This window comes from Choristoneura fumiferana, chromosome 17, assembly GCF_025370935.1.
Source record: "Choristoneura fumiferana chromosome 17, NRCan_CFum_1, whole genome shotgun sequence".
In the NCBI taxonomy this organism is placed as follows: Eukaryota; Metazoa; Arthropoda; class Insecta; order Lepidoptera; family Tortricidae; genus Choristoneura; species Choristoneura fumiferana.
This window is the reverse complement of record NC_133488.1, coordinates 19,199,933-19,212,131: the sequence shown is the minus strand read 5'-3', so window position 1 is coordinate 19,212,131 and position 12,199 is coordinate 19,199,933. Positions and strand designations below refer to the sequence as shown.

Below are 12,199 nucleotides of genomic sequence, written 5' to 3'. Positions count from 1 at the left end.
AATCTCACCTTCTGCCGCGGTGCTGCCTGCTGTCGTCGTCTCCTGACCCCTTGTCTTCAGCTCCTCGAGCTGGTTCTGTTTGATGCTGCTGCTGTATTTCTTGCTCTGCCGCTTCCGTTCCTCCTCGTTGGTCGCCGACGGGTTCTGGTCGCGCGCCTCGTCTTTTAAGGAGACCAGCGGTCGACGCTGGATCTTGACCGATGTCTTTGGCGTTGCACGGGTAACCAGAGCTGGGTCTTCGATTGAGTCTGCGTTGGGTGACGTTGGTCAGTTATTATGGTCAGGATTTCTTTCATTTACCATCAAGGGCATTCCCTATTATTTATTACCCATATATCGCAAATATTGTTGTTGTCTATTTAATTCATCATCATCATCCTACATGAGTCCTACTGCTGGGCACAGCAGAGAGAATTCTCAGAATGAGAGAACTTGGGCCGTAGTGCCCGCGCAGGTATAGTGCGGATTGGATCTTTACAAACAACATTGAATTTGTTTTCAAGTGTATTTTTGTATGTACCTACCTATTCAGATTAAATTAATAAGTACAGGAACACTGGGCTCTTGATGAAAAGAACTATGTTTGAGAATCTATGATATTTTATAACCGTAGCTCTGCTTACCTGTATCGCCTATGTCCTGAAGCGACTCCTCGCTAGCCAGTCCCGCGGTGGAGGCCTGGGCGGAGGCCTGCGTGGTGCTGGTGGTGGCGGGGGCTGGCCGGCGGCGGCTGGCGACGCGGAACGGGCGGCGAGAGGCCGCGGGGGCCGCTGTCGATGATACCTCGGATGGCGAGGGCAGCGGGGTCGTGGCTGAGGACAATAAAATTTTGTTGTTCTCGTAAGTACTCTTGAACTTCTTCCATATAAGACATTTAATTGCCAATAAGATTTTTCGTTTGAATAGGCTACAATCTGATTATCAAGTATCAAAAAAAACAAGCTCATTTTAGTTTTATTTTATTCCTTGCTGTAAGATTATAATTATCCTACCTATTGGTAACTTCAGAAATTTTACTTCCGGATTTTTGTAGGTATTTACGGTTTTCCCGTTATGAATTAATTCGATTTTAAAATACTGTACCTACCTACATATAACACACACGTACTCACATACACATGCACGCACACAAGCAAACTCTGTGTACATATGTAAAATAAGTAGTATGTTGGATGACTTCAAAATTCACTTTACTGAAATCAGGCCGATCCATTAGGCCGCTTGTAGACGTCCGTTGTTTTCACCGGACCACGGACCGTTTTTTTGCCGGACTTGCGATTTTGTATGGCTTACAATGAATGTGTGTATACGCACCGGACACTTGTCCGACGACGTAGCCATATAACACCGCAAAAAACGGTCCGGTGTCCGGTGAAAACAACGGACGTCTACAAGCGGCCTTACAAATCCAAATTAAATACACAAGCGCTAATAACTTTAAATTGTCCTCTTTAAACGCGCAGGCAATTTAAGTAGGGGAGACCGAGGAGAGTTGTTACAGAGGAGAGTTGTGACAACGTCGATTTTCTAGAACTTATTACCTGCTAGCGAGCTCGCAATAGCGCGCGTTTTTTAGTTCAAGTCTCGAGCTGTCAAACACGCGCTGTTGCGAGCTTGCTAGCAGTAAATAAATTCCCAAAAATCGACAATGTTACGACTCTCCTCCCTCAGTCACAACTCTCCTCGATCTCCTCTACACCACATTATTTACTATGTCGAAAACTTCTTTTCATAAAGCATGAGTAATAACAAGTAATGTGTTAGGATGTAAAGACATAAATAACCACGACACTAAGCTTATTAGTACTTTTATGAGCAGTAATCCACATTTTTAATGCGTGATGCATTTCACACTTGACATTGAAAGTCTGTGCTCTGAATACACGCTGTTTATTATGCGGCATTAACCTACATGTTAATGCTGTCAGACTATTCAAATAACACGTCGGATTAGACATCTAAAGTGTCGACTGTACCTACATATGGACGACAGACAATTTCAAGGACCAACTGGTTAGAAAACCATAGAAAGTTTTGACTACGATAATAGATAGGTAGAGTAAGGCCCTAACCATTTAGAATAGAATAGAATACAATTGTTAATTATTCGCAAAAACTGCAAATAGACAATGTACATCAGGGTTTCCCAAACTATGCGCCGCAGCGCCCTGGTGTGTACCCAAGGGCGCCACGTGGTAAACTACCCCGAAAACTTAGACAATCTAGCGAAAATCACCATTACTTATTTCAACTACCTAGTGCCTCTAGCTGGAAGAGCGCCATGACGAAATACTAAACCAATAATTGCGATGCAAACTGAAAAGTTTGGGAATCCCGTACATTATTCGAGTAATATCGATCCAGTAGCAAGACATTGCGGTGTTCGATCGATCTCGTGTAAGTTGTTAGGATTGTGACCCCACAATGTAGCGATACCTACTAGAACGATTTTATAGAATAAAGTAAACAAACAGGGTCTTAAGGGGAACAGCAACCAGTACCATAAAGTCGTAGCTGTTTATATTAAGTAAATTTGATTGCCCTTCGATGTGGAGGCTCAGTCAAGAGAGTCAAACCTGCCTTACTAACACTAAACTAGGATAAAATTCATGTATTACTAATATTATGGACCAATTTGCGTCTGAAATAAATAAATAATTTTATTATTTACCTACCATAAACACTCATCTAAGCTAACAAAATTGTGAAGAAAAATTTCCGAGTTTGTTATTGATTTACTTAACGGTATAAAGATCATCTAGCTTACTGAAGTTTACGAGTGATGAGAAAGCAAGATAAATGCGATCTAATTAGGTAGTCAAAATACGGATCTATACCTCTTGTTTTCAAAGTCTATTGGAATGTATTAAATGTGTATACTTAGTTTTTATAACTTGGTAAATGAAGGATGTTGGTGAAATGAGGAAGATTACGCACATAAGATAAGACAAATATATTACTTAGCGCCGCGAAACGATACGCAAACATTGTGCAAGCTTGCTGCAAATATCTCGACGGTTACAAATTGTCGACAGTCGCTTGGATTAATGATATAACGAAGACAATGATGGACATAAAACGAGCTGACAGCTGTAGTGAGATGTTGAATGGCTGTTCAACGCGCTTTCTAAGTTGACCGGCTGCAAAAAATAGTCGTGTTGATAAACGTTAGTCTCTAGTCTGAAACATTGGTAACTATATTGACCTGAGTGTCAATAGCTGCCAATGTTTAAGGCTAGATTACGAACAAAATTTCTTTCATAAAATAGCTGTTGCCCGCTACTTCGTTTGTGTAGAAATCATTTATCATTATCCCGCGGAACTATAGGATAAAACAAATCTTATGTCCTTCCCAAATTATCAAACTATCTCCATACCAAATTTCATCTGAATTCGTCCAGTCGTTTTAACGTGAAGGAGTAGAGAAAGAGAGACACACACACGCACACACATACTCACAAACTTTCGCATTTATAATATTGGTAGGAAAATAGAATTTATGATTATTATTATGAGCGAATATTTATGTTTATCCGTTTCCCATAGTGCTAACTTTACTTAGTAGTTTGGGATGAGGTCAGATTTGGTCTCAATGATCTCCAGTCTGCACTTGGTCCCCATGATATTTATTATTATTTAATCAATCAACACGTGGGCATTCTGTTACAATTCACAGGTTGTCTAGTAAAAGTATAGAACGTCTAAAATATTATTAAAAAAATGTACCACGAAAATTGATTATAAAGTTTATAACGACGGTTATATTAACGTTTGAATAATGACCCTTTAGCGTTTAACATGATCTCTTGCTCGTGTAATTGACAATCGATTCAAGACCATTCTAAACTAGGTTGTTTGTTACAGGTACTTGAGAAAAAAAGCTATTACTATAAATCTCACGCACCTATGCGCGTGTTCTCACTATCAAGTTATGTACTTTGGTTAAATAGGCTGTCTAACATACAATAGACTCGTTTGTATAGCAAATAACTTACAAATCGGCTAATATTAGCTCGCTATTGTAAGCAAATCATAACTACTCAGTATCGATTCATAAAGAACTATGCTAATACATAAAGTACTATTGTGTACCATCCGCCAGGCGTGAAATAGCCGGAAAACTCACAATGCATCTAACAAGTGGCAATTATCAAGGTAAACAATGGTCTGTAGTGAACTGTATTTAAGTGCTTACTTATGTAGTCATATTTTGAAGGGATGCCATTGTATAAGAATGCATCGGGTTTTGTTATCGAATGTGGAGTAATAAACGGATGTTTAACCTGTTTGTAGGACGTCCACCAACAACATGGACTGATGACGACCGGATGGGCAAAGTGGTTAGAGAACGAAGCTTGAGGTTCCGGGTTCGAATCCCAGCCGGGGCAGATATTTGTATGTATAATATGTATTCAGTATTCAGTATTCAGTATTCAGTATTCAGTATTCAGTATTTATTTATTGTAACACCTTTTACAAAAAATTATAAAAAATGATGCCCTGTTGGGGCGCCTGCATGTATGTGTAATGTATGTTTGTTCTCGGGTCTTGGATGTTTAATGTGTATTTAAGTATGTATTTACTTATATAAGTATGTGTATCCGTTGCCTAGTGTCCGAAGGAAAAGCTTTGCTTAGTTTGGGACTCGGTCAATTGGTGTCAAGTTCCCATGATATTTATTTATTTATTTTATTTATTTAAAGCCGCGGATTCACGGTGGATCAAACCGCTTCCAACCGAAGCAACTGGAAGTCTGGGGAAGTATGGGGGAGGCCCATGGCCAACAGTGGACGTCCTACGGCTGAGATGATGATGATGATGATGAACCTGTTTGATAATTTAAAAAATAAAAAACCCACTGCCTTTTTTTTTATTTAACTGGATGGCAAACGAGCAAGTGGGTCTCCTGATGGTAAGAGATCACCACCGCCCATAAACATCTGCAACACCAGGGGTATTGGAGATGCGTTGCCAACCTAGAGGCCTAAGATGGGATACCTCAAGTGCCAGTAATTTCACTGGCTGTCTTACTCTCCACGCCGAAACACAACAGTGCAAGCACTGCTGCTTCACGGCAGGATTAGCGAGCAAGATGGTGGTAGCAATCCGGGCGGACCTTGCACAAGGTCCTACCACCTGCTGCCTTAAAAACATTTCAAAATATAATAATCAAACTTGTGGTCTGGTCGAGTCTTAAGTACCTACATACCTAACTTAAAGTTCAACGGTGGGGACCCATTCAAAATCTCGACCAGCTCTAAAATTCTTGGTAATGGGTCCCGATTGTTGAACTTTAAGTTACTTCACAGATTCTAAGACCACTAGAGACACTAGGGTTTTCTGTATTTTTTTTATGATACAGCATTATGAAGTAAAAAGTTAGATCCATTATTTCTTCAAACCTCAGCAAGTCCAACACACAGTCATAAGTCTCAATCGATTCAAAACAATCAAACAGGCACTTAGCAATAAATCAAGATATTAATCAAACTACAATCTCTAATCGATCAGTGTTGTAGGCCATAACAAAAACATTACATAAGGTGTCAGTGGGCCAAGCACGCAGCCTATAAAAAATCAAAATATGTAGTAACTCTTTGTATCTACCTAATTTAAATTGGTAAACTACAAAATATAATAGATCGATTAAGTTAGATTGTACCTAACTTAATTGATTTATCTCAGCTCAGGAAAATTCACTAATGTACTCAAAAGTCACCTTGTTTGCCTGAGTTAAGCTTGGTCGCTCGGGTATATACTTCATGTTCGCAACAAAGGTGAGTGTGCTGGGCCCAGAGTTGCCACAGCCGCGAGAACAAGGGCGCACGCGCAATGAGTATAGAATCAGATCAATGGTGTTCTCAGCGGCGCCGATTAATCGGAGCATTTCTCCATCGTTTCACAATCATCGATTTGTATTGACGTGTGAACTAATGCGTATGACACGTAGATCAAATATTCGAACTAACGCGTACGATTTGGATCATGAAAATGTCGAAAGCTTTATCCGAATTGGTTATATGTCGTAAAGAGTAAAGTAGGTATGTACAGTTGCTATCATAGAAATCGGTCCAGAAGCCATAAATATATGAATATGGTGTCTTCAGATGAGAATATTTTTGAAACTCCTATAATTTACCTGTTTGGTGTCACAGAAAAGAGTGTGCTGTCTAGCACAGATCATATAGGTAGATGGCAACTGAACTTATCAAAAATCTTCGCTCACGTGCACTTGATAATAAGGGAAATGACGTTTTACCCAAGCGTTATGTATATTTTACTGATATATTTAGAGATCGTTGTAGGCAGTTTGAGGTCATTGAAATATGTGAAAGTTTTCAATTTAAAACAATACCTCTCTATATTATACACTGCACTGCCAATAAAAAACAAATATTATTAGAAACTAGCTGTTAATCGCTATCCCGCGGGAACTATGCAATTTTTCGGAACAAAAACTATCCTATGTCTTTTCCCGGGACTCAGACTATCGTAGGTATACCGAATTTCATCTAAATCGATTCAGCGATTTTCACGTAATGCGCGGTCAAATAAACAGACAAAAACTCTAAAAACTGTTGGAACGTGTTCTGTTATCGATTCTAATAAGTATCCCCAGGCAACTTTTTTTCGATTATCTTCCGTGTACAGACTTTCGACCCTCTTCAGCTCTATTATATGTATAGATGCCTTTGTAATAAGTATATCTACCTCTTATCTTATTGTAGATGTTGGGTAGCAACGATCACCACCAATTAGAACAGCCTCACGTGACACCTCATTGTCCACGAGCGTTGGAAGAGATCGCTCTGAAGCGATAAGGCCGCCTATTGCTTACCTTAGAAAATCTCTATGTATATACTTGTTTTCTCTGTACTGTTTACTGTATTGGTGTGCAATAAAGAGTTATTGTATTGTATTGTATTGTATTGTCTTTACCCACGTTTAGAATTAAAACACACAAAACGTCCAACATCCGTTTCCCAGCAGGTGCACATTCAAGAATGGCGTTACAACAACTCGTGAGACGGCATATTAGGGCTTATATCAGTTAAGAAATGGGTCAATTTCCCACGCACAGGGCGGGTGGCGAAATTTCGCATATTGCCCAATGCTCGGAATTATGATGACTGCGGTGCTGGCGACATAATTGTGGGAAATATTTTTATGCTAGATTTTATACGTCGTTAGGAACTGGTGTGGCCCATTAGAATAAATAAGAACCGATAAGGCAGTATTCACTAGAGCATCTTTGCCTAGGTTTTTTTAGGGTTCCGTACCCAAAGGGCAAAAATGGTAACCCTATTACTAAGACTTCGCTGTCCGTCCGTCCGTCTGTCACCAGGCTGTATCTCATGAACCGTGATAGTTAGACAGTTGAAATTTTCACAGATTATGTATAACTGTGACCGCTATAACATCATATACTAAGAAGTTTCTTGCGGCGCATTCTTCTTGGCAATGATGGTCTTTCCGAAAGCGCTGGTAGTTTAAAAAATTACGTGTAAAGTGCCCATTGCGGCCTATTTACTGAATAAATGATTAAAAATTTTGAAATTTGAAATTTGAACAAAATAAGATAAATATTTAAGGGGGGCTCCCATACAACAAACGTGATTTTTTTGCTAATGTCTAATGAATGTTGTATAGATGGTACGTACGGAACCCTTCGTGCGCGAGTCCGACTCGCACTTGGCCGTTTTTATTATTATTCATCAATCAATCAAATCAGCCCACATCCGCCCACTGCTGGGTAAAGGCCTCTTCATTTTCACGACACTTTTTTATTATTACATCTGGAATATTTCAGTTAACTAATTTAGGTACTGAAGCTAATGAGATGACGATGTAATACCAGCTTTTGTACCACATTTTTACGCAAAATAAAGATATTTGTAGTTGTATTTGTTTGTGAGAAAACAAGATATACTTATACTTACTAACTTTTCCAACAATTTTTTTAATATTTTTTTGTAAAAGGTGTTGCAATAAATAAATACTGAATACTGAATTAACTAGATATGTACAATCATGGTCTAGTCTATGTTTCTCTGTGTCTATTATTGATGGCAATGAAAGCGCAGTTGCAGCATCCCGGTACACTTGACCGCAGCTTTCTCTGCGTTGCATCGCCATAGCTCACTGCAGAACTGGTTCTGTATACCATCTTGATCTAACTGCAGATAAATATAGCCACGTTTGAGAAGCGAGTTAGGTATATAACCTATAGAATGCAAACTATTAAATAATTTGAGATAAATCTATGAAGGCCAACTTGTCCTTGCCCTTTAAGGGATCTCGTCCAGTCAACCTTTTCTTAAGGACTGAAAAAGTATGATTGGTTATTTGGAGTATTTCTGTATTTTTATTTCAACTCCAAATTTGTTACTGTTACGGTCATTCCGTAAAATCATATCGAAAATACAAACTGAGACATAGATGCACAGAAAAACCAGAAAAAGAGACCAGCGCTGGGAATCGAACCCAGGTCCTCAGCATGCCGTGCTGCGTGCCATACACTACCACTGCACAAGAAACCGAAAAAGTGTGAGTCTCACCATCATCATCTCGGCCTGTCTGTTGAGGAAACTGAATCACGTATCAAGGTGGGACCTTTTCATAATCAATTTCGTTTTGATTTCTCTGTCAGATGTATAAGAGATGTCAATATGACATTAGTAGCACAAAGGTTCCATCTTGGTACGCAACTCAGTTTCTTTGACTGTACATCCTATTAAGGGTACAGCTTTCCACTCAAAATAAGAGGTCTTGGGCCATAGCTCATGCCTTAAAAAGTGAGTTTAAAAGTCAGAAATCTTATAGTATTCTATTTCGTTGTAAAACTCTTTATTCTACATGAACACGCATATAAAATGAATAAATAATAAGATAATGCAATGTACAAAGGCGAACTTATCCCTTAATTAAAGGAATATCCAGTTAACCTTTATTCTATTCTAGTTCTAGTAGTTTTTAGCAGTAGTTAGTAGTTTTTAGTAGTTAGTCTTAGTAAGTTCTGCGGTTCTCCCACATTTCTCCCGCGGCCGACAATAGCGCCGCGCTCCCACGTTGCGCAACCTGCGCGTACGCAGCGGCAGTGATTGTTGACCCAGAACTTTCTCCGACATGCGAAACGGCTGCGGGAGTAATTCACCGCTCTACTGTGATTATTGATTACGTGCGTTAATGAAGTATTGAATGTTGTTCAGTCACTATCTAACGTATTTCGATGATAAAAATTAGAATTTTAACGTTTAAATTTTAAAAACCATCTGAGTGTGAGTCGGATGCGCACAACGAGGGTTTCGTACTTTTTTATGAAGGCGCGACCCTCTGTATTACACCTACCTGTGTACATATTAAATTTACCATAATGTTTACGGTGGAGAAAAACATTGAAAAAAGGTATGCAGGGGCACACATGTGCAAATAAATAATGGTGTGTATGAAGTTCCCGATCCGCAGTGGGCCCGCGTGGGAACCACGGCCTAAGTCCTTTTAATTTGAGAGGCCGCCTGTGCTCTGCTGTGGAACGAATATAGGCCGAGATGAGATGATAAAATTATAAAAAAAACATAATTACTTATTGCCAAATTTATCACGGAAAATAACATGCATGTTCTATTGTTTACAGTTACAACAGTGCGAATTGATACCGACCGTGAAAAAGTGCGTTATGTTATGTGTTGCGCACATATCGACCTGTATCAATTAAACAATTAAAGCCACTACCGGTAGAGGTTTATGTAATGAAATGCGTAGCTGTATTGTACTTTACATTCTTTGCGAAATATCGGTTTAATCTTTGCTTTGTCGGACTGTAATAATGGGGCATAAATAAATAATACAAGAACCTAATAGTAAGTGCGGCTGTGAAACTTGTTTTCATTTCGCCTTAGTTTTAGGATTCCAAAGCTTAATGAGGTTTCAAAATTTATAATTAATAACTTAAACGCAAAAAATAAAAATAAATGTAAGTACGTATTTTGGAACTTTTTTATTTAATGTTACCTACGTCACGAAATTTTGTTAGCAAACCTCAGATTCGGATTTACTCTCAAAACATAAGCAACTGAAAAGATCAAACTACCCCAAAACTTTCCCGCTAGGCTAGTCTCTTTTAAATACACGATTATTACTGACTGAATTACAGCGATTCCATTTTAATATGCATGTTAGTATGTGAAAGTAAGTGTTCGCTTTTAAATGGATACACTTTAATTATATAGGAACTGACCAGTCACCTTTATAAGAGCCGGAGCTGTCTAGATGCTCACAAACATCGTCATCAATGAACACCATCATATTGTCAGTCACTTAAGTGCGTGTTCAAATATTTTGGTCGTCTTGATGTCTGCGATGTTTATAATGGTGACTGTACCTACTGTATCAAAATATAAACTAAAAGAGACCAGCACTGGGAATCGAACCCAGGTCCTCAGCAATCCGTGCTGCGTGCTATAACCCCTACACTACTGCTGGACAGGAATCTAGACACGAATTTTTCCTATGCATACATATCTCAGGTTGCTTATTTCTACTATGCTACTTAAGCAGCAGCACAAGCGACATCTATGTTTCGTCGAGACGTCACATTCTTTCGGAACTAACCGCTCACCCAGACAAGAGATGTCGCTACTAAGCAATCAAGTTAGGATTGGTTTTTTGGAGTCTTTTTGTATTTTTTATTTCAACTCCAAATTTGTTACTTTTACGGGTATCCCGTGAAACCATATCGAAAATACAAACTGAGACATGGATGCACAGAAAAACCAGAAAAAGAGACCAGCACTGGGAATCGAACCCAGGTCCTCAGCAATCCGTGCTGCGTGCTATAACCCTTACACCACTGCTGGACAGAAATCTAGACACGAATTTACCTACTGTGTCAATACAACATCTCACAGCTACAATTTATGCTTATTTCAACTTGATTCCTCCACGCGTTCTTGAGAAAATACTGTTTTTGACAAAGAAACACATAGACAACGAAGATGATCCTGGCAGGTTTCTGGTGGCAGGTGGTGGGTTCATTTGAACGACGACAAACAGAATAACGTAGTATTTTGTGATAGCTTGAGATACATTTATTCCACGCACGGTACGAATTCGCGGGCGCAGCCAGTAAATCATAAATTACAAATGTGATATGTATAACAAGTAACAAGCAATAAATTGTCAAGTTACATATTACATGTACAGACACCTGCACTAATATCTGCCACAGCGGAGCTTGTAAAAATATTTGATACTCCTACCGGCCCTAGAAGTGGAGTCATATCAGATATTTATGCACGCTTTGCTGTGTCAGATATTGGTGCTGGTGACTGTACCTGGCCTGGCACAGCACAGCTCAGTGAATCGCGTGAGAACGTTGCAAATATTTATTAGAAATCCGTTGCTATTCCATTTGTCTCCACTAACCACTTTTTATACTCAACAAGTTAGTTTCAACAAGTAAGTACGAGTGCCTCATAATTTACCACGACTGATTTAATCTATCTATCTATTCCCGTCGTCCGTTTCTGTATATGTATGGAGGGTTCGGCAGTATTTGAATTAATTGTATTTGTACCCTTTTTTACTTTCTAAAAATGTAATTAATAAAAGTCACTTGAAGCCCGTGATTAGCGATTAGGTAACATAAAATATGTTATTTATTCCCCGAGAAAATATAAAGTTTCCGCAGATAAATGCAGTCGCGTGCGGGTTACAATTAGTGAATACATAATACGGTTTCAAATAAGTCGCAAAACTGTTTACTGTATTAAATCCATTAGATATCTGCAACTAATGGCTGTAGTCATGATATTTCATTCATCTGATTTCGTGTTATCGTGAACACACACAAGTATTGTAAAATTGGGTGCCCGAAATGAGAGATCGGTTGGTTTTTTAGACTTTTTACTCCGAAGCCGATTGCAATGGAACAGTGACAAACTTAAAAACCTTATTTATATTGATGCGCGATACTAGCGCCACCACATTTTGTTTTTATTTTGTAACTAATGAGGTTCATGAATGTCAACGGGCATCGATCATTTTTATTAATTAGCAAGCTATGTAGTTCAGCAGATGAACTATAGATGGCGCTGTATCGAACAACTATATTTTATAATTATTCGGTTTCAAAGTACCTTCTTATCTTACTTACGATCACTTTCATGACGATTTTAATTTCGCAATAACTTTGACAAAC

The 12,199-nt window shown here is 38.8% G+C and overlaps 1 protein-coding gene across 1 annotated transcript in view; it reads right to left on the bottom strand.

The window, feature by feature from the left end:
* The window catches only part of LOC141436784 (uncharacterized), a 63,554-nt gene that overhangs the window by 7,762 nt on the left and 43,593 nt on the right, over positions 1–12,199 (bottom strand). Inside the window, exons 16-17 of the mRNA XM_074099831.1 lie at positions 624–812; positions 9–248 (exon numbers count right to left, since the gene is read on the bottom strand). Of these exons, the coding sequence (XP_073955932.1) occupies positions 9–248; positions 624–812 (429 nt within the window). The remainder of the gene's footprint in view (positions 1–8; positions 249–623; positions 813–12,199) is intronic.